This window comes from Filicampus tigris, chromosome 5 (genome assembly GCF_054856515.1).
Source record: "Filicampus tigris isolate MCC_2025a chromosome 5, RoL_Ftig_1.0, whole genome shotgun sequence".
NCBI classification, from domain to species: domain Eukaryota; kingdom Metazoa; phylum Chordata; class Actinopteri; order Syngnathiformes; family Syngnathidae; genus Filicampus; species Filicampus tigris.
In genome coordinates, this window is record NC_141221.1 from 24,139,753 (window position 1) to 24,163,720 (window position 23,968).

At 40.2% G+C, this 23,968-nt stretch overlaps 1 protein-coding gene across 1 annotated transcript; it reads right to left on the reverse strand.

Annotated features, from left to right (window-relative positions):
* Nucleotides 1-441: 441 nt before the first annotated feature.
* Nucleotides 442-17,502, reverse strand: ncaph (non-SMC condensin I complex, subunit H). Its single transcript, XM_086030803.1, has 18 exons — nt 17,325-17,502; nt 16,140-16,362; nt 14,916-15,006; nt 14,711-14,803; nt 12,706-12,823; nt 12,434-12,573; nt 11,339-11,528; nt 11,127-11,209; nt 9,495-9,688; nt 9,192-9,337; nt 8,683-8,789; nt 7,822-7,941; nt 7,403-7,510; nt 5,428-5,565; nt 3,731-3,841; nt 3,486-3,562; nt 3,168-3,243; nt 442-989 (listed from the first exon to the last, which is right to left on the reverse strand). The coding sequence occupies exons 2-18, from the start codon at nt 16,355-16,357 to the stop codon at nt 930-932; spliced, it is 2,070 nt and encodes a 689-aa protein (XP_085886929.1). The 5' UTR covers nt 16,358-16,362; nt 17,325-17,502; the 3' UTR covers nt 442-929.
* Between the last annotated feature and the right edge of the window lie 6,466 nt (nt 17,503-23,968).

Sequence of the window (23,968 nt, forward strand, 5' to 3'; positions counted from 1 at the left end):
TAACTCATACTGTAATTGATTGATCTCAATTAATGCACTCATTTGACACCCCTGGTCAAAATACCCCAAGGATGAAGAATTTAAGCGCACTTTTAGCATCGCCCTAACTGCCACCGCGTTCCGTCCTGCATATTTAATTGACCCACGTGGTCCCGGTCCATCCCCCAATATCACGAACTAAAACTATTTTAAAAAAAACCCAAAACAAAACAAAATTGAAAAACATGAATGACGCAACCACAATTGTCTTAAATGAAATAGTCAAGTCAAACTTATTTATACAGCCCTTTGACTTCTCTTTTAAGTAAACATAAAGCAGTAAATGTTACTACCTACATGTGGCATTTGACGTAGTACTGGATAAGTGGTATATAAAATGGGTGGGATGCGTAACTGTGCTTCTACTGGTCCACAATAAAAGGCCACTTTGAAAATGGCAGATTAAAATGAAGAAAGAATTTTATTATTTATCCATTCTTCACAAAGATGCAGGAGCTTGAATGCTCAAGGCAAAGTATTCCAAACACAATCAGTCGGTAACATGTCAGATGAGGATACAGGTCGTGTTGGGATGTGAATACTTTTAGCTTTCTCAAATTACTTACAAGGTGGTGGCGGCGGTGAAATGTCAATAAAATAGGCTTGAAAATGTCATCCAAATTGTACCCAAAGTGTGGCTTGTCCATAACGGCAGTAAAAAAACCTTCAAACACAATACTAATGAAACTTAATCCAATTCATAATGTAGCCCAGGTTTTGTTTTAAGATAATGCTTGTCCAAAGTGCAACATGCCATCCAATCTGATTAAATTTCTCTGAAATCTATGGAAGTCAACCAAACAACATTGTTGCTGAGACACATGAGATATACACATTAAAAAGAGACGCGGTACAAAATAGAATAAAAATAGCATAAAACACATTTCTCCTCAATGGCCTTGCCTGATGATGATGTCTGACATGTCATCAACCTTCACCAGCTCCAAATTCTGCAAAAACAGAACATACAGAAAAACATCAATGTTTGTCATATGGGAACGGGGGCTTTGGTGGCAAATGCGAAATTCGGGACAAATCCAGAACGGCCTGTCCACTCCGGGTCGACATGGCCCAGTGATTTATTTATTTTTAATATAATACAATATACTATAAATATACAATGCTATACCATAATATACTATACTGTACTATAATATACTATAATATTCTATACTATAATATAATATAATTTTTAATATAATCCCTATATAATTTCCAAAACATCCAGCCGTCTTTTAACAAAAGTCATTTCAAACTACTGTTCAACAAATACTGGATGACTGCATGCTCAAGCCGCGTGCATGCCAAGGGGCTGCAGCGCACTCTCGGCCAAAGTCGTACTGTGCCCGATCCGATGAAGCATAAACACGTTGCAGTCAACATACACAAAAACAAAAAGGTCAGTCTGCAGCCTGCACATGTGTTGTTGCTTCGTTAGACCGTTGCTTGTCGTGCGACCCACAAAGCATCAGAGTAACAAGCCACTCGCGCGTCACATCATTCCCACGCCTCCTACCCTCCCCAACACTTTGGATTCATCCTTTTTGCTGAGATTGATTGGCACAAGCTCATCTGCATTTCACGTTTCAGCAGCTTGTCTATTTAACATAGCAGCCTGTCGTAAAGAAAGAAGGCAGGTGAGAATCAAAAGATGAGGAAAAATGAAAAACAGAGCTTTGCTGCCTGAGATCTTTTCAAAGGATGGTTGACTTGGCTATCTAAGATGCTCCCGAGGCAGGATCCAGCAGCACGACATGAAAATTTGCGAAATATTAGACCAAGCAGTCCATCGATGCATTTCTTATGAACATGATTTGGTAAGACTCCAATTAATGAGAACACTCTTAACTTCTTAAGTCCTATCCATTGCATGGTTGATACTCGGTTAGCTCACCGTCAGAGAATGATCAGGTCACCAGGTGTACCCCAGGATGAATTTTGGGCCCATTAGACCCCCACTATACATATTAAGTAGGTTTTCTTAAATGATGGTCTGGAAATATTTCAAAATGTGAAAACTGTTAGTTATGAAAATGAGTGCATGGCTGTGCATTGTTCAGACCATTGTTGCATATATAGACTATGGTATCAAATTAAAGAGAAAGTCAACCCCTACATTTTTTTTTTTTTTTTTACAATATTGCTGCGTTGGGCCAAAACCTCAATCACGACCAATCACGGCTTCCCTGTTTTCTACAACCACCAACCCAACCACCCCCCACGAAGGTTTTGCATTTTGGCTTATTCTGTGCTTTTATTTGGTCAAACCCTATCTAACTGAGATGGCGAAAAATAGGTGGATTTTGCATATTCCACAAACGCAATCTCAATCAGAATGCCTTGTTTCAACTAGTGAAGCCACATAGAAAATATCATTGTAAAGAAATGTTTGGGTTGACTTCCTCTTTAAGTCAAACACAAGATGACAAATGTCTTGAGAAAATTATTTTTCTGAGGGCTGGAAGAAAACACCAGAGCTGGGCAGTCCGTCCCGGGGGTGGAACGGTCTGGCCCTTGGGGAAGGACGGCCATTTTTGGGGCGGAGGGCGGGGGTGACACGTTTAAAAAAAGGGGCGGACTAAGCAAGGGCGGAGGTGGATTTTAGTCCGGCCCACTAATCGGCCCGCATGCGTGTCACGTGGTCGTAAGGCGACCAAAGTTCAAATAAACCTACTCTGCGATATGGGCAAATGACAAAATTTGCATCCGAACACTTCAAACGCACCACTAGTTATCCAACTGAGCGGGACATTTTAAGGAGTCGAGTCGCGGTGTCATTAGTCCTGCTACACTTGAAAATTACATTCAATCTTCATCACAACATGACAACGGCTTTGCATTTACACCGTAATGCAGGGCGGAACGGGGTCGGGGGCCGATCATTTTTATGAATAAGGACGAGGGACGAGGCCGGAAGGGTACCCGGGTCGCGGACGGAGGGCGGACCGGCAAAAAAGGGCCAAGTGCCCAGTTCTGGAAAATACCATGCGAGAAACGGGATCTGTGGTCTTTAATGCAGCAACATGAATGACTGCCCTCAAAGTGCAGTAAAGTAATCTCAGGAATGAGATTGCAAAATTTAAGGCATATGAATAAAACAAGTCATTACGAGGTCATCCAGTACTCACCTTTTCATTTGCCAGATGGAGCAGAGCAACAAATGCCAAAGGTACTGACAGGTTCTGAGCCATTGTGTTGGGTAGTCTAGACCAGCAGAGAGTTTCAGTCTTTAGTAATACATATTTAAATTTAAGTTACATAAGAGCATATTGTTGACTGTAATGCGTTTATTTTTTACCACTATAAAAACAACAATTCAACATGAATCCATATCATTACTCAGTGAGAACTTAAGACTAAGACACAGACTAAGTAATTTGTGAACCGCTAGTCAGTCAGTATTTTTCCTTCATTAAAGCAGGTAAGCTGTGTAATAGTTCTGTTACCTTTGAAGCAAGGTCTTTGTTGTATGGCTGAAGACTTTTTCCCCACAAACCTCAGGTTTCTCTGTAACCTCCACCTCCTAGATTGAAAATGTTTTCAACATAACCAGCTGAACAGACATGCGCAACTGGAATGAAAAACACTTGCAGTTGAAAATCTAAAGGTTGCATGCATGACAAATGAATAAATGGAAAAAAAGCACAACGGAACTAAGGTGAACCATGGGCGATCTATTACAATAATTTACCTTGGTGGGGCTTTCTGGGCTGTCAGTTAGAAGAGTCCACATGCTGCTCTTGAGTCTCTTCATGTCCATTTTCTTGGCCGTCTTAGCATAGTTGATCTCAATCTTGTTGACCTTCATGGAGATGTAACACAAATTTCAGCATGATTGCGTTTTCACCTGACAGTCAAATATTGCAACCAGTTGGACCCATGATCTTGGCGGAAAAAAAAAAAGAAAAAAGAAAAAGCTTTTACTGTTTGATTAGTTATACTTAGACTGATTTGTGCATCTTTACAGGTACATCAATAAGTTGGAATATCCTGAAATTTTATTTCAGTAGTTCAATTAAAAAAGTGAAACTCATATAGATTTGTTACATTGTTTTTGTCTTTTTTTGGGGCCAGTCAGATTTTGGATTCACCTCCAGAAAGCCAGGGGGCTCTTTCAGAATAATTATGTATAAGTGCAACAGTTAGCATACACAGACAGGCAGGCATTGGATGCGTGTGGGTGAGAGTGCTTAGAAGGGAGACTATATAAAATATCTGCAAGTTGTTTTAGAAGCACGCTCTGCAGTAAACATAGCATATTTTTGTACATTATTTTGCGACGTGATGGCATTATTAAGAGGTGGATTAGCTCACGAAACACCCACTGAAGGTATAGGTACAAAACACACCGCCCGTCACTGGCAAATACAAACCCCAGTTCCAGTGAAGTTGGGACATTGTGCGAAACGCAAACAAAAACAAAATACAATCATTTGCTAATCATTTTAACACCAGGATTAGGCTTGATGCAGTTAATGCAAGTAAGGTTTACGCCACCAAATATTAAATGTTATTTACTTATAGTAAAGCCGGCAGACGGCCACCAGGAACAGCGGGAGAAAAGGCAGTTTGGAGAGGGAAAACAAAACTGCAAACTTACTAATGATGACGTCGACTATTAAATTAACCGTCAACGACCCGTGACAACTCGACTAATTTTGGTAGCCCATACGCTCAATTAGATTTTTTTTTTTTAAATCGAGTCCCATCTCTAATTAAATTTACATTTTATACAACATTCCAACTTGATTGGAATTGGGGTTTGCACATTTCAAAAGGCCAATTCCAACTCGGGATGCACAGATCTCAATACCAGTATTGGTATGATCTGTGTGACTGCTCCGATAATACGACACTGATTCCACCTTATCAGCCTGACATACCAGACACTCCATGCAGGTGCAGTAGGGACCATGTGGAGATACTTCAAGGTAAAGGAAGTTGACAACGCTTTGTTCGCCAAGCGCAAGTTATGCAAAATGGGCGATAAACTCCACTCGGGCGACAACATGAAAGTTGCGTCTGCGGGCTGATTGGTAAGCATTGATGTCCTTGCGCCCATATAGGCCTTTATGTCCTAGCTACCATACAGCACAAATCTGTGCTAGCAAGTCAGAGCAAACCCCCCCCCCCCCCCCAAAAAAAACAAAAAAAAACGGAAAAAGAAAAGTAGAAAAAGAAAAATCCCTCCAACAACAGCTTGCATCGGGTTGCTCGTATTGCAGTCGTTTATATTTTTTTGTGATATGGTGATAATCCTGTGATCACTTTGGTTATTATGATCCTGATAATAACATTTTGGACCATTTCATCTCTGTAAAGCGAAAACCTAGGTCAACAAGAAACTTAGGAATGGCTATTGTGAGAAAATGCTTGATAACAACATACTCTGTGTGGTTCAGGTACAAGATCGTCATCGCCATAGGTCGAGACGCCTTCTTGTGAGGGCGGTGGAAAATTCTCGCCTGAAGGTTGGGTATTGTCAGAGTCGGGAAACCCTTCCATGTCATCGTCACTGTCTGCAGCCTGAAGAGATGATGGGTAAAGACTTTAAATGCAAAGGTTCATTTGTTGCAGCAAGTCAAACATTGACAGCCCTTACATGGAGTATTTACATATCACTGCACACGGTCACATTTCTTGTATTACCGTAAATTCAGTCTATTGAGCGAACCTGTACAAAAGGTGCACCCACAAATATATAAAAACAAAAAAAAAGAGAAAACAATAAAAAGAAAAAAAAAAATGCACTGGTTATAAGCTACAGATAACTCAGTATACTACCTACTATGGTGTGATTAATTAGGAAAGCAAAGATAAATGCCTTTGAGTATTGTAGTATGTTTGTATGTGTTACTGCTGTGTTTATGCTAAAGTAAAAGGTATTTAATTGTTTAATGGTGGATCAAATGCCATACCAATTTCCATTACCTGTTTCCAAGGTAATATTGATGAAGGGAGTATGCCATGTTCAAAGTACTTTGAATGAATATTTATGATACATACGTTAAGTGGCTACTAGCAAGAACTCTTTCCTCTCATTTGCAAAACTGTTAGTAATCTGCTGAACACATTCAGGGAATGTGGAATACACGAATAATACAAAATAATAATACATATTACAAATACAAAATAAAAACTGCAACCTCACTGTAAAACACTAAAGTAGAAACAGCATGAAGTAAAATAAAAATAAATACACTGCTGGAGCCACAACAAAATATGTACAAAAAACTATGTTGCGTTTTTGGCATGAAGTAAAGTAGAAGTTTAGATTACAATGCAATACAATACAATTTTATTTATATAGCGCATTTCATAACAGCTAGGGCTGTAACAAAGCACTTTACAATACAATAAATAAAACAAAAACAATAAAAGGGTGTGGCACATGTATCAATAAATATAGACAAATAATATATACAATATAAATAAATAAAGCCAATAAATTGACACAAAACACTATATACAATTGACACCGGAAAAGAGCCGAAAAATTCAGGTGTGATCAAAAAGCAAAGAAATGTGTCTTCAACTGGGTTTTAAAAATGGACAGAGAGGGGGCTTGCCTAACAACCAATGTCAGGTCATTCCAGAGGGAAGGATCAGCGACAGAAAAGGCTCGATCCCCTCTGAGGCTCCGCTTGGTCCTCGGCACCTCGAGCAGCGCCTGGTCCGCAGACCTGAGGCTGCGGGAAGGTGCGTAGGAGTGGAGGAGCTCGGAGAGGTACGCCGGGGCGAGACCATTCAATGATTTAAAGACAAATAGGAGAATCTTAAATTGAACCCTGAAATACAATGGGAGCCAGTGAAGGGAGGCCAGAATTGGTGTTATGTGCTCCATCTTCCGAGCTCCAGTTAGTAGGCGGGCAGCAGCATTTTGGACCAACTGGAGACGTTTGGGGGAGGACAGGCTGACTCCAAAATAAAGTGCATTGCAGTAATCTAGCCGAGATGTAGCAAAGGAATGGATGACTGTTTCTAAGTGCTGATGGAGGGGCTTTACCTTAGCCAGATGTCTATGCTGCGAGTGCCACAACAAAATATGCATTTCATTTATGATGAGGGTGTGCGCTTTAAAACAGTAATAACAAATACCAATTTGAATGCTTCAATGTGTGAAGATTTGATTTAAACATCTAAATGTTTACACTTCAACATGGAGGTCATCTGAAAATTCATTCCCAGCAAAGTCTTGGGTGTGCACTGTGCTCAAGAGAAGGTAAAAATAGACGAGGATATGATGCTCCTGGGAGCTTGAAGACCTGCAGGTTGAAGGTGATGCGAGGGGAAAAAAGTCGTGGCCTTCGTTCCTAATTTGACATTTTTATTAGAGAAGCAAACTCCAAATGGAACGTCATACCTGAAGACCTGGACAAAAGTTGGCTGTATCGTTGGGATTGTTGTAGTCATAGTCGCCAATGCCCTCTCCAAGCTCTCCTGATAGCCTCTTCTGCGCTTCTTGACATAACTACAATAAAACAAAACTCAATGCATTATTTTCAGGTACTATTGTAATTCAAATCCATCACAGAGATGGTTGGGATATTGCTGAATGATGCTCATAATAAAACTGATATTAAATATGGCAAAACGCAACTGTTTTTTTTTTTTGCAATGTGATTCCAGAGTCAAACAGTATGTCAGAACACAGGAGGAGTAAAACATAAAGAAATTCAATCTAGACAAAAAAATCCACTCAGTACACACACACATTTCACTTGTACTTATTGAATATAAATAAGATATCCGCGTTGGCTGAGGCAGGCAGTTTGGCCTCACCGACATGGAGGGTTTAAGACTGAGCTGGGAGAGAGTCTTTGGGGGAAACTGGAAGTCTGCTGGGAGGGTTGTTTTCTTGTTGCTGGAACTGAGGGCAGACTTGTTGATGGTGGTGGCAGCCTAGAAAGGCAAGATGATGTTAGATTCACAGTCAACACTTGCTGTAGTTACAACAAAATCTATTTGCAATGTTGAATAATGAGTTGCGAACGCCGGATGCACACATGCAGACACAGCGCCAAATTTGAACATTTGACCTGCCTTGCAATTCAAGTCAACAAAGGCTGAAAGATTATCTTGACTGATTATCATGCTTTGGGTCTTATTTGCCAGGACGCCTTGCAATCGTCAAGAGAAAAAATAAATCACAAGTTTATGAAGACACTTTGCAGGAGAATTTAAAACAATGTGCCTGCCAGACAGTGGAAGCTTAACAGTGGAGGGGTGATTGACTGTTGCGCAGGTCTGATGTGGAACTATAATAAACATTTGGTCAAGGTGTTATTATATTAACCAACTTTTTCCTCCCTGCACTCTGATGTTTTCATGTTGTTTTCAGTAAAAATAGAAACATAATTATGTGCGGGGTATTAGTTGAAGAAGGTTTGTCTATTGAAGTGACACATTTATACAGAAATCCAGGCAATTCCATCGAGTTCACCTATTTCTTTGCAAGTGTATAACTGACTATGTGGTCAGCTCGTCAATGTAGTTTTTAGAGCATTTTATAAGGATAACGGGGATGACGTTATCCACAGCATTTAAGCATTCCTCATTTTCTTGTTGAACTCACGATTTGATGATGAGACAAACAGTTTAAGTTTTGACAGCAAACATTTTGTGTATAAAGAAAGCAGTTACTCTTGTAGTGCGGAAGTAGGTATCAAAGTTGACGTCTGTGGTGAAGTCTATTTCAAAGGTCTTTTTGGGCTTCTTTTTCCGTGTCTCCTTGTCAGGCAAATGGTCCACTGAAGAAGAAAAAAGTACCAGTAGTTAATTTTTTGCTGTCAACAAACATATTATCCTTAAAAGTAACAAACTCTTGTAATAAGGAGCTCTATGATAATGGAAATTAGGAATTTACTTCAGCATACAAGCTTGTTGATAAGCACACAAAAATAAAGGATTGTCTTATATTGTTATCTTATTTATCCACGCTTGGTGTGACCTTTGCACAACTGTACAATTGCAATCCACCAGTATGAACAGATTGTGGCCAGCCAAGCCATTCTATATTAAAGGACACGTTTACACCACTACCTCAACAAGCTAATTTCGCGCCAAAGAAAGATGGTTTTATCAGAGATGTATTTAGGGTGTGAATATTTCTGGTCCTGTAACTGTAAGATCATGGGGACAATTCTACTTACACTTGTGTTTTGGCTTGAACTGCCAGTAGCCTGGTCCAGCCCACGTGGCCATTGTCCTTGGGCTGAAGTACGAATATTCCCTGGGCTGAGATGACAGCTGCAGACACATAGTGGCGATATCTCCCTCTCCAATTGGTATCACATCACTAGAACACCATTGAAAGTGTGTGACAATTTTTCCATAGAAGAAATGTATACGCCGGTGAAATGATCTCCTTCCAACCGGCGACTTTTACAGAATTCTGCAAGCATCAACATTACGTATATTGCGTGGAAGACAAAATGCTTGCTTGTTGTTCTCACCGTCCTCTTCCAGAGATTGAGGTCCCACAATCGTCTTTATGTTCCTTTAGCCTCTCCTCACAGTCACCCAGCCCCTCCTCGTAGTCTCCATCAAATTCAGGGTAATCCTCTTCATCAGCTTCGGGTTCAGGCTCAGCATTCATGTCAAAAGCGTGATCACCCTGCTTCATTTTCTCCAAAAGTTGGTTCATTGCCTGAAAGAGGAAAAATGCCAGTGATGCTTGAATCAGGTCTGAAGGTTTGATGTATAAACTTCCACTCCAAAAGTAATCAGATAATATTAGGATGGAAAAAAAAATAATATATACATACATACATATACATATACATATATATATATATATATATATATACACACACAATCATATATATATATACACACATATACATATATATACATATATACATCCATATATATACATACACATACACACAGACAGAGACAGAGACAGAGAGAGATAGAGAGAGGGGAGGGTGAGAGAGAGAGAGAGAGAGAGAGAAAGGGAGAGAGAGAGAGAGAGAAAGAAAGAAATTCCCTCTCTTGGTGCTCAGCATGTTTACAGAGGCCGAGGCGCGATACTTAATGCCGCGTTAACCGACTAGTAGAATACAAAATATGCAATGTGGCGAGTCCTGGAAAGGTGAACCGCGATATAGCGAGGGACCGCTGTATTAAGTTGAGCACTGTCCGAGCATTGCAACTCACTGCCTGGTTTCACCGGGTCTGAAGCCTAGTCTGCTGCCAGTCACCAAATTGTCAGGTGCGCCAAGGGCGTGTAAAATAAAACAACCACAGTCCGCCCAGCATGGCCCAACGTGGTCTGCCAAATTCCCAAGAAGAATAAACTAGACTTTCCCCCGTCGCCAATTTTTACGCCAAGCGCACATGAAAACGGGCCCAAACTGTTATTAGTGGCTCGTGGCAGCTAGTAGCAGCAAGAACTAATGTGAATTGCACAAAACATGGAGCATCGACACTTCATTTGTAAGTCGAAGTAATATGCTTCGGTTGAGTGCAAACGCAGGCTCACACACGAACGGGCCTATCTTCCCCGATGGGTTATGAGGGACCCACCGGGGCTGCCGCACTCCCCGCCTCCCGAGTCCCGCACGGAGGGAGTGGAGGGAAAACTAAAGCCCTCGGTAGCGGCGGCCACTGTAATTAATTAAAAAAAAAATATTCAGAACAATCGCGACGTGTTACGAGTGTTCGTAGCCTTTTTTCCTCACCCGCTTTTCTCAGATACTGTGGGAGAATCTCATGTATAAAAAAACTCTTCAGGTCACCCAAAGATTTTCAACACAATTCAAAAACTCTCATCTTCTCCTGTAGCCATTGTTTTGCTGACTTGGCCGTATAGTAAAATTTCTCTGGAAAACCTTTTGGAATATGCTGTTATAGTGACAGCCAAACTCATTATTTCAATTTCCTATTTATATTTCTGTCACAAATGAGGTACATGCACAATCGAATCCATTCCAAATAAACAAAGAAAATAACGATTGGATGACAACAATATTTATTATTACAGTGGACTTCAACTTCACTGTGAAGTTGAACTACAACTACAATGGTCTGATGCCAAGCCAATGCTTACCGGCACTTCTATCCAAGTCAAACTATTCTCTGACCTGTTCAGGGTTCCAGCTAGTGAAGGAGAAGTCCTGCAGAGAGGGGCAGATGTCGCTTTTCTCCTGAGACCGCTGCAGTCCAGCTGTCAGAATCGCATCACAGACATATGGTTTGAACCACAGGGTGCTCGACATTTGAAACATATCCAACACATACATGAACAGCAAAGACATGCTTAGGGTACTAGTTAGTTCTTTTTCTTCTTTCTTACCCATGAACGGGGATGTAGGGACCGCCGTAGCAGGTGGGGGAGAGTAGGAGGATGTCGACTGCAGGAGGGTCATGCGGGATGGAAAGAGCAGCTCGCAGCGACTGTTTTCACTGAAGAGAACAGGCAGGAAGACCCCAGCTGTGCTACTCTCATCAAAGGATGACGCCATGCGATGAAACATGGGGTCTACCTGGAGGGCAAAAAACAGCCAAGCCAAACAAAGTTAACCGTTGTGATGCACAGAACCACAAGGTCAATTTAAAAAACATAGGTGATTTATGACTGAAACAAGAACTTATTTGTCATTAGTTTGAGACAATATTTCTTCTGTTTTTAGATTGTGTCATTACAAAACATACAATACATCCGAGGAACAATGCCTTGCTCGAAAAATGGAAACGGATTACAAGTTGTCAAGCTAGGTATAAATCAACGTTCTAGTAGTAACAAAAAAACAACAACAGTTACCGGTAAGTGTTTTTAGAAATCACTAAAGCAGGGCTGTCAAAACACATACATAGTAGGGCTGGGCGAAAAGGCCAGATATCTCGATAATGCCACAGTAACGATATTAATATGGGTTCAGTGAAACGTTTTTGTCCAGATGACATTACAGGCCCATGAAGGGGGAAAAAAAAAAAAGCTGTCAGAAATCCCCACAGATTTTGTAAACAGAATAGTTTGGGGTGGGTCAGTCACACTGAGTGGCTTGTATGGAAGGGGGAAATGATCATTTGTGCAATCGTCTTGACACCTGTCAGTCACGATGAGTCTCGATGACGTGACGCGAGTTGTTTATTCTTTCAGCGAAAAAAAAACAAAAACAAGTGGATAGCTAGTGGTTGTAAGTGCATACCATCATCACGTTTAGCAGACTTACCGGTAAACAGAAAAAGAGGCGCACAAAAAATGAGGGGCCAAAAGAAGCAAAGTGAGATTATCGCTAAAAATCAAAGCCAGGCAAAAGCTAGCTAAATAATAAATAATTTTATGCAACAACAGGAGTGTTTGTTGTGTACGTGTGAATGGGCCGTTCTGTACCAATAATCATTTAAAAGCAGAAAGGCAAAGCAGATTCCGTAGAAATGACAGTACCTCACATTTCCTTTCGGACTCAGCACTATTTAAGTTGCTCAGGTTCTGCTCCACAGTCTTTTTTGGGGGTCTCTTCTTCTTTGGCTGCTTGGCAGTTACCTCAGCATCATCATTTTGCACTTCTTCATTTAGTCCGTTGTCTGCGGTTGCACACATAGACCGGTCAAAAGTTTTATGTTTTAAAATATGGGGAAAATTATAAGCAGACAGTTATGGGAATAGTTATTTAAAACAATTTACAATGCATGCTATCACAACAATGAGGCTCTGACCTTCTCCGGGTTTGGTTTCAGCCCCAAGGCCACCGAGTACTCTGTAGGCATCAGCATGAACTGCATCCACGCGGACAGCATAAATCTTGGTACTGGCATCCAGTGTTCCAGCTGCCACCTGTAAACGAAAACACACGAGATTGACAAGAGTGCTGGGGTATCATACATATTTACATGTGATGGGCACAATAAAATGAATAGAATTCTGTCAATTATGTAAAATTGCTTAATCGTAATAATGCGTCTGGCAACACTGATGCGAGCTCACAGTGCAAAACTAACTCTTGTCAGTGTGTGTATCACTTTAAGAAAAACTCGTGTGACCCATACAGCCGCTTTATCGCCACTGAGGCACCAAATTGTGTTTATAATTACATCTGTCTAGGGTTGTAAAAAAAATCGATACCTCAATATTAATCGATATTAAATGTAATATCGATTCAAGATATTCAATTGCTTTGGTATCGATACCTTTGAGTCTCACAGCCTCGTTCTGATTATGCTGACATGCATGGTCCTTCCAGATGCCAATGGTGTCGCTGTGTACACCAGTGTGGGGGAAATAGACGAAGAAGAAGCTGCTTCCTCTAAAATATCACTAAAGCTAACGGTTAGCTTCGTCTATTTTTACATCTATTGGGGCTGGTTACTAGTGAGCATATGTTGGGTTGCACCAACAAATACAGTAAAAGCTTGGCGTAGCTGCGACTTGAGAACATATCCGGAACACTGAAGCTAACGGTTAGCTTCGTCTATTTTTGCATCCATCGTGGCACTTTTAGCAAATCTTGTCTCCATTTTACACGCAATATGTTGTACTGTTGTTATCAGACAGAGTCAAGCCCACACAGAGAAGTTTAAAGTTACACATGGTCTGATAAAGCAGTACACCCGCAAATAAAGCTTACTCCACAAATAGAGTTCCAATTTGTTCCAATTTCACAGTCCAGCCATTCAATCCGAGGAATTTATTTATATTTCTTTCAAACGTTAGTGTAAAAGAGGGTCTAAAAATGTCTGGCAGTGAATGAGTTAATGTTTACAAAAATGTAAGACAATAAAATTGCATTTGTTTGCATTGTTATAAACATATCTTGATTGTTGAATTGATGAGCGTTACCTATTTAAAATTCCGACCTAAAAATGTTCACTAATAAGGTGATTTTTTTTCTCTCACAGTGGTATCGAAATCGGTATCGTATGTAATATGGAGCCAAAAAGAAAAACGTTTTCACATGTGGGACATACATCTCATGTATTGTAGGTAAGTGGCCAATTTGCTTTTTTTTAAAAATCAAATTTCATTCATTTCACTTTCCGCTTGTCTGTCAAAATTAAAATCAACTTCAAAGTAACTCTTAGTCTAAATTATGTATCTGTTTTTCATGGACAACTGGCAGCCCCCAACTTGGAGTGCTATGTATTTTTAAGGGGGTGCTTGTAAAAATGTTGAGAAATACAGCAGCATAGTGTTACGGTACTTTTGGAGCAGATTTAACTAAATTCTTATCAGCTTTTTGTTTTATAATCAAAAAATAAATATATCAATCAATCAATCACATTTTATTTATATAGCACTTTTCATACATAAAAATGCAACTCAAAGTGCTTTAAAACATTCAAAGCAAAACATAGAATTATCTTCAATCAAAAGAAAAGATAAATTATTTAAAAGTTGTTGAAAGCCAAACTTAAAAGGTGTGTCTTGAGCTTCCTCTTAAAAATATCAACAGTCTCTGCAGACCTGACATCCTCTGGCAGGCTATTCCAAAGGTGAGGACCAAAATGGCTGAATGCAGCCTCGCCATGCATTTTGGTCCTCACCCTTGGAATAAATAAAAGGCCGGCGCCAGAGGACCTCAGGATCCGCGAGGGCTGGTATGATAAAAGCAAATCAGATAAATAAGATGGCCCAAGACCATTAACACATACCATTGTATAAATTAAAGACCAGGGGTTTTCTGAACATACATACACAAGAAGCCAAACCTCCAACATACTGTACCTTGAAGTTTGTAAGCTCTGAATCTTTCTGTTTAAGAATATCAGCCATGTAATCAATGAGATGTAGACCAAATGCATTTTTTGTTGTAATTTTCTATCAAAAAAGAGACAAACTGTGCGTTAGTGATGATAACATGAATTCTCAGAGATTTCAACTCAATGTGGACATTTTAAAGGTCTGCATAAAAAAAAAAGGTTCTACTTACATTCTCAGTGGAGAGTTTGATGCAAGTGGAGTAATGTTCTGAGATTTGAGCATTGGACAACTTTGGCACAGCAGCGGGTGTCCCTGCGGCACTGGACACAATTTTGATCTCTTCAATTAGTGTACAGTCTACACTTTCTCTGCAACTCATGTGATAGCAACCAATAATCCAAACAAGAGCAAAAACATGGTTTTGGAAAAAGATTTAATGTGCTACAATTACTAAAGGACTCTGATTAAGACAAAGTACAGCTGATCAAGTAAGATTTTTCTGATCATGACTTTGTTGCATCATAAAAGTATGTTAAAAAAAGCAATGGGGTTAATTGCTCAAAGGAATTATTGGGCAATACAAAAGTAGCTACAGTAAACATTGCTTAGTATGGGTGATAGCATTCGTCCATATTGTTTGCAAAATAGGCTTTGTAAAATCTCAACACTATTATTTATTACACCTGACAATGTAACATTTTGGTACAGATTTTAGCAAACGTCACGGACGTTGACACATATGATTTGCTCTCGTGGGCTACATTAAATGATGTGGCGGGCTGGATCTGGTCCCCGGGCCTTGAGTTCGACGCTTGTGATTTAGAGTATTGAATCAACCCAGTCCTTCTCAAACGACTACTTGGAGCGTGGGAGCATGTGACTGTCAACATGTTTTTTTTTGCCATACTAGCAGAGCAGGGAGTATTAGCTACAAGATTTTTTTTTCCCACTGAGCGTGCGCACACACAGCGCAGAACAAGAGATATGAAGTGCAGTGATCAAACCCCACTTCATAAGAGATACAACTGAAAAATATTTAACAGGGATGAAAAGAAAGGTTGAAAGAGACTTATAATCAATGTTAATAAAGTTATTCCTTGGTCAATCTATATTTCTTTTCTTTAATATTAATAAAGAAATAATGTTATGCAGATGTACTGTTTACTCAATTTTTTAGACAAATTACGCTATTTATAGTCGCGGTTAGTGCTACAGTTATGTGTTACAGCAAAATGTTTTCTTCCTCCTCAGGGTGTGTAACAGAAATTAATTAAGAAGCGCTGAATTAACCTAACATGACCGTTTTGGGAACATAAAATATTGCCAGCATACATGGAGAAAACCCGGTTTTCCTAAAATGAGAATAAACTCATTTGAGTTTTGTAGAACACCCTGAGCCCTGAGGAAAAGAGACTCCTTCACTCTAATTGTTATAAAAAAAAAAATCATATACCTATGAGGTGCAGAGTCGTTTAAAGAGGAATCCGTAGCAATTTGAAGGTCAATTACTCTTGACCGTCTGCGCTGATGTCGCTCCTTTTCATCATCGTTGCCAGGGAAGGCTGCAAGCAAAGGTGTGCTACAGGCTGCTGGTGATAGGCCCTTGTTCTTCATAGATGACAATGTCCATCCTTGTCGTACCCGGGAGACAGGTGTGGTGGCCGCACTCATCTTGGCTAAAGACAGAGGGCAAATTAGAAACTATTCTTTTTCTAGATGGGCCAGTACCAATACCACGTCTCATATCGGGCCAATTCTGGCCTTATTTCAATGCATTGAGTACTCACGAATGCTGCTGATAGCAGTCATCAATACTTATGACGCACTCTTGTGGCTGTTCTACTGTCATGAAGTACATGAATGGAAAATCCTTTTTCGATATGAATTGTATCCTAGTCAATCCCCTCATATGCCCTCTCAGACACAATTTCTCTAAGTCTATGTTTATAATAATGCTTAGAATGCATTATCAGTGTGTTGCAGCCAAAATGTTTACATTTACTTGTGAACGCTAAATTTCTGCATGGCTGACAGAATTTTTCTTCTGTGAATAAAACGGCATTCATTTCATCGTTTGCATCCGGATAAACTCGTCTTGCTGTACATCGAAGCCTTTCACGCTATCTTAGCTTGCTAGCTTCTAACAAAGAGACGCAACAACCAGGGACATCAAACATTTTACATTAGTTTTAATCGATAAAGTTTTTAGTATTTCAAGACATATGCTTGATATGATACATTTGTACTCCTACACAATTAACATATTAATGTTGAACAATAATGCAAACTCAAACTTGCATGGGTATGCAACCAGGTAAGCATCATGTCTGCCTCGAAGTTACAATGAAAGGTTAACCTTATGACCCATCAGTGCACAGAACGATTTACAAAACAATTCGGTCGTTGAAAGCGACGTAAACTTTGTGAAACGGGATTATAAAGGGTTATTGTGGTGTTAATTTAACCCATCATAATGGGAAACTACGACAAAGTAATTGTGATCTAACTAGCATAGTGACTTCGGAGACACGTTAAAAACGTTAGCATAACATTGCTTGCGCTTAGCATTGCAAACAAGAACGCACAGTTGAAATATTGCTGGTGGGTTAACGGGCATACTTTCATGCATAAACCTTACCATAAAATGTGTTATATTTGCTCAAAGCACGCTAAAATCTGTAAAAATCCAGTACAGGTTTACAAAAGCTGAAAAAAACACCAGCGCGTTCTTGCTGTAGAATGTTTGAATTTTGCGCCGAACCGTTTACGTGACACTACACTACAATGCGTAATGACGTCACATCCGTCCACTGTGCTTCCGGATGTGGAACAACGTGCAAATGTCGCCTGCCAAAAGAAAACACTTTATGATTACAGTAACATGATTATGTATGAGGCGGCACGGTGGTCGACTGGTTAGCACATCCGCCTCACAGTTCAGAGGTCGTGGGTTCGATCCCGGCTCCGGCCTCCCTGTGTGGAGTTTGCATGTTCTCCCCGTGCCTGCGTGGGTTTTCTCCGGGTACTCCGGTTTCCTCCCACATTCCAAAAACATGCATGGTAAGTTGATTGGATACTCTAAATTGCCCCTAGGTGTGATTGTGAGTGCGGATGTTTGTCTCTCTGTGCCCTGCGATTGGCTGGCAACCAATTCAGGGTGTCCCCCGCCTACTGCCCAAAGACAGCTGGGATAGGCTCCAGCACGCCCGCGACCCTTGTGAGGATAAGCGGTATGGATAATGAATGAATGAAAAAGGATTATGTATGAACTTCACTTGTCTTTGATGTCTCTTGACCTGATTTTAAAATGTGACATAATAATAATAATGATAATAGTAATAATAATAATAATAATTATTATTATTATTAAAGTCAACTATAATTAAATACATCATGTTTTATTCCAAGACCTCCATACGATTAATTCTTGCAGTTTTGAAATAGATTCACCATATTATGCCCCGTCGTCATCAACAAATAATAAGGGATTTCAAAAAAGTGCTTAACCCTTGGGACTTTTTCGATTTAACTGCCTTTTTTTGTGGTGGGACACTGGTGGCGTTTACGTTTTATGTGTTTTTTTTTCTTCACCCCTCCATAGTTCTTTTAACAAACGTCTCTTTTTGGCATTAGGACAATGTCGATGTTTATTTTTAGTTATTTAATGCACAGACTCCTGACTTAAAAATCAATTTCAATCCACAAGTCATCCAAAATGTATATTTCATCTGTTAAAACTAGAAGGATTATGAGCATTTTACAGCGAGATTAGGATCTCACATGCTGTAAACGTCAGGCCTGTGTGTGTGATATCCATAAAAGGCCTTGAAATTCAATTTACCATCTTAAATTCGTGGGAGCCTTGAAAGGCAAGGTTTATAAAGCGGCTCAGATAATGGGTGGATGAAATAGGAGGCAAATCTTGTAAATAGAAATACAAATAAGAATGGTTTATGATCAACTCTTTCCTTTAAAATAACTCAGTCACTAGATGGCAGTAGAAGATAAAGCAACGTACAAGATAGACTACACTACAGTAAAAGCATATTTGGCATATCAAATGGTTGTATTTTATGAGATTTTTGGGGGTAAAAATGTGTAAAATAAAAAAAATTGTAAAAAAAAAAAAGTTGTATGTGAAATGACGAAGGACCAAGGTCTTTATTATTTAACAAAATGATGAACATATATATCCATATTCAACCATGCTGGAGCCTATCTCAGCTGTCTATGGGCGAAAGGCAGACTACACCTTGAACTGGTCACCAGCCAGTCGCAGGGGACACTCAGAAAAAGTTCAGGGGCTGTTCGGTCTGAAAGGGGCTAGAGACAGAGTCAACCGATCCCACGCTGCCTGCACACAACTCAGTCTAGTGTACCTCTACACCAGGGGTGTCAAACTAATTTTTGTGGTGGGCCACATCATAGTTATAGCATCCCTCAGAGGGCCGTTACAACTGTGAACCCGTAGAAAAGTTTGATCGCCTTATGTTATCACATACACACAACAAATTGTTGGACAATTAATTTTGAAATCAGAAGCCAGTAAATAGTTTGTTCAACTATTATTCAAGATATTTTAAAGTAGGGATTGGAAACAAATGTTTGCAATATCTCATATGTAGTGCTAAAAGTTAAGACAATTTGAAAGAAATATGTCAAGTCAACACACATGATTTGCCTTCGCGGGCCACATAAAATGATGTCGCGGGCCAGGTCTAGCAGGTCTATGTCACATTTTAAAATATATATACATATATATATATATATATATATATATATATATATATATAAGGGATGGGAATTTCGACTAATTTGTCCGCCGACTAGTCGCAAATTTACAAGCAAGAAAACTTGAAATTTAATACATATTGAATTCAAAATGCAAATGTTTTGTGTATTTACAGTAGGGGCTATTTCAGCCCACACATTCAGGACAGTTTGTTAATTTAAATTCTATTGATGTAACAACAACTGATTGAATAAAAGTGAACAATTGAAAGAGAAATACATGTCTGATACATACGCTCTCATACATATAAACGCTCTCATGCTCGTCTGACTGGGCCCGCCGCCATCGACCTGCAGGTTCACATCGAGATTTACTTTGGATGTGGTTTCTCATCGATCCGAGAGAGTGGTTGTAAGCGAGTTTATGCTTACAAAGCCTACAAACGACCTTGTTGTCATCTGCTGCATCAAAATTCTGCCAAACAGTGCCGTTGTTTTTCGTGGTAACAGAATTTACTTTACTTCCCTACACTTAGTGTCCCTGCCCCCTATTAATGTTACTGAGGTTCATGAATGCATCGTACGGCAAGCGAGTGGAGCAGCGGAGAAAGAAGAGCACCAGCAGTTGTACTTGGATTAATAAAAACGTGATAATTAAACTACGTCTGGCATGTTCCTGGAAGACGCTACAATATGATAAATCTCGTTATTTAAGTTTGACGTTTTTGCTCCCTCGTCTAAGAAACATTCACAGTCGGATCATGCCGTGCATGTTAGACGTCCTACCTGCCGCCCATCTCATGTAGCAATGTCGGCACACAAGTTTGGGACTTAACCATGTACCTTTCCCCATCTGCGATTTTAACAGGACAGCCAGAATGTTCCCAAAAAGGAGACCGCAGTGTACGGGGACCTTCGAGCTCTGGCTCTTTTCTGGCTCTCAATGTTGTGCCGCCACTCTCCTCTCCCGCATGCAACAGTCAATAGTGCCTGTGCATAAGCTCGCGCTAATAAGTGGACCGAACCGAACGCAAGTGGACCGAACCGAAACGTATACCATATCGAAACGTATTAATACACCCCCGTGTACCGTTATACCCCTAATATATATACATACACACATACACAGAGCTGGGCATTTTACTAAAAATGGAGTGTCCGTTATTGGTCATCTGTCTGCAGCGTGGGTACCCTTCCGTTGTCAGGATGTCCTGTTTTCTGAAGCTGAGCCGTGATTGGTCGTTACCTGAGCCCTGACCAGTTGTGATACAATTTTCAGTCGACAGAAGTGACAAAATCACTCATAAAAGCGGGTGGAATTTGCTGCTTAACTCATATTCCACAAAAGCAATATTAATCAGAATGCCTTGTCTTAACTAGTGGGCCTGCACAGAACATATTCTGGAAAAAAATATGTTTGGGTTGACTTCCCCTTTAAGGGAATACTAGAAGTCATTTGTGATCATATTTCGCTTGCACCTCTGCTGAAGAAATTGGTGGTAGGCTTGCGAAGTGTGTTCTCTCTGAGGCACCGTAGTGCACGTGCTACAAGATGCACGCACTTCGAGCTTAGGTCTATGCATTCTATTAGCTCACCACTCAATGGCACTAAATTCTACACACTGCACCTTTAGGATGAGGAAAGCTATACTACCATACAGTAGATATGTACTATACGATCTATAAGATACAGATTGTTTGCAATTAGCCTTGAAAGGAATTCAGGTTTTAGGGTAAGAGCGAAGCGAGAGAATAATTACATAGCCATCTGTTCATCCAGTTTTGTTTCTTTTTTTGTCCTATTCCAGGTCACCTGAGAGGTAGGGTGCACCCTGAACTAATTACCAGTCAATCAAGGCGTGATTGTGAATGGGGCATTGACCAATAATTACGCCCAGGTCAATTGCATGAAAGGCAGTGATGTGAACCACCACGCCACGCTATACCAATGAATGACCACTGCATACAATACATCAAATGTCGCAAGATGTAATATTGGTGTTTTACTATAAATGCCAACTATCACAACTATTTTAGATATATTTATTCAGTTTTAACCACTTGCAGACAACTGAAGGAGGTTTAAAATATAAACTACCTTGTGGAGGAGGTGACATAGAAAATGTGCCCTATGCCTTTGAGACCGTGGTTCTTCCCTCTTGATGAATGTGAGGTCGATATCCACTCAATAGAGAGCTCTTTATTGATCTCCTCAGAGAAATATTACTCTCTTTAGCTGCTCAAGAAGGACACACTGTTTACCAATACCTTTGTGCTTGAACAGGGATCTAATCAAGTCAATTAACCAGAATACCCAGCTGCAGTGGCTATATAAAAGTGCCAAAATGAGTAGTTCTAATGCAAACGTCTCCGAATTAATTTTGAGCAAAATTGCCAAATAATCATTCCTTTGCCATCAGATACAGAGACTTGGGAAAGAGGTCATATATAACAAATGGGATTTCAAGTTCGAATTCTGTGGTACTTAACACAGCTGCAAATGCAACAATCTACCACTAAAAGTAGAGGGTTTTATTTAAATCAGGAAAAAAATCTTCTATCACGATATAGGCCATTTTATATCACGATAACGACATCGTATTTCAGTTATTCTGTAAAAAAATATACAACCCAATACGACTGCTTACCTTTTCTCATTTTATTTTTGAAATGACATTTAACAGACCTGTATCAAAAAAGAAATGCATCAAGTAGTCCTAAAATTATTGAATATAAACAGAAGCACAGTAGCCTACATATTTTTGCACAAATGTAGATGTAATCTAAATTAGAAGCATAAAAAAAAGAATGTTTCTGACAGAAACTGATTTTAAAAATAAATAAGTAAACAGTTGGACTCTACTGTAATTTTGAGAACATTTGTGAGGATCTCAAAAGTCAAAATCAAAACTCAGGTCTGTATTGTGAAAACAAATCTCATTAGTAATATTGTATGTATTCAATATACTATCCATCCATCCATCCATCCATCCATGATATGAACAACTTATCCTCTATCCATCCATTTTCTGAATATCTTATCCTCAATATTATTATATTAGATATGGAACGCTACCAAACATTTCCTGCTTAGCTGTGTCTGAAGCATTGTTTTGTCTAATTTTCTCTCCAGTCACATCTTAAATTGCCCGCTATTCTCCATTTTCCATTCTCTTCCGCTTATTCGAGGTCGGGTAGCGGGGGGCAGCAGCTGCAGGGAAGCCCATACTTCTCTCTCCCCAGCCACATCATCCAGCTCCTCCTGGGGGACTGAAGGTATTCCCAAGCCAGGTGGGAGTCCCTCCAGCGTGTCCTGGGTCGTCGTCGGGGCCACGTCGGAGTGGGCCATGCCCGGAACACCTCACCAGGTGGCATCATGATGCACGAGCAATCTCATCTGGCTCCTCTCAATGCGGAGGAGCAGCGGCTCGACTCTGAGCTCCTCCGGGATGACCAAGCATATCACCTTATCTCTAAAGAAGAGCCCAGACTCTAGGGCTGCACGATAATGGAAAAATATGCAATATGAGATATGGATGTTAATGATGGCGATATCGATATTATTGCGATATTTAGAATATACCTAAAGAAATTACATTTTTCTTATTTAATGAAAAAAGTATTAATAATATTTTTTTTTTCAAGCAGGGAAATAAGCAAGGGCGGCACGGTGGTCGACTGGTTAGCACGTCCGCCTCACAGTTCAGAGGTCGTGGGTTCGATCCCGGCTCCGGCCTCCCTGTGTGGAGTTTGCATGTTCTCCCCGTGCCTGCGTGGGTTTTCTCCGGGTACTCCGGTTTCCTCCCACATTCCATAAACATGCATGGTAAGTTGATTGGACTCTCTAAATTGCCCCTAGGTGTGATTGTGAGTGCGGTTGTTTGTTTGTCTCTGTGTGCCCTGCGATTGGCTGGCAACCAATTCAGGGTGTCCCCCGCCTACTGCCCAAAGACAGCTGGGATAGGCTCCAGCACGCCCCGCGACCCTTGTGAGGATAAGCGGTACAGATAATGGATGGATGGATGGAAATAAGCAAGCTCATTGTGTTCTTAGCTGATTAATTGTAATTCCCCTAGATAATGTCCTAAGGGTGGCAATGTAGTGTGTCATGATTTGACACAATACATCCATTTTTTATATGTGCTTGGGACTAGCAGTGGGTGGGTATTGGGGCATTGACCAGGAATTGAAACTCTGCCATCTACGTCAAATGAAATGAATTTAGGCTCCAGTCTTGCTGTTTGGAAATTGTGTGTTCCCTTCAAGCAGAAAGAGGATGAATAGGCGACAGCTTAGTGTGATAGTGGTTAGAACATCTGCCTCACAGTCTAAGGGTTCTGCGTTCCAATCTTGACTCAGGTCCAACTGTGTGGAGTTTGCATGGTGCGGGAGTTTTCTCCAGGGTAATCTGTCTTCTTCCTATGTTCAAAAACCTTCCATATTAGTTTTCTTGATGGATTACAAACGTCCAGGTTTATGTATCAAGTGAAGTGAAGCAAACAAACAAACAAACAAATACAATCCATCTCACTTTGGTGGAAATCAAGGTGA

Excerpts from the sequence above, each read along its gene's own strand:
- ncaph (XM_086030803.1), bottom strand. The coding sequence starts at position 16,357 with ATGAGTGCGGCCACCACACCTGTCTCCCGGGTACGACAAGGATGGACA. Across the intron at positions 12,574-12,705 it reads TGAAACCAAACCCGGAGAAG|ACAACGGACTAAATGAAGAA; the intron begins GTCAGAGCCTCA and ends GTGCAACCGCAG. Across the intron at positions 3,244-3,485 it reads ACAAAGACCTTGCTTCAAAG|ACTACCCAACACAATGGCTC; the intron begins GTAACAGAACTA and ends CTGCTGGTCTAG.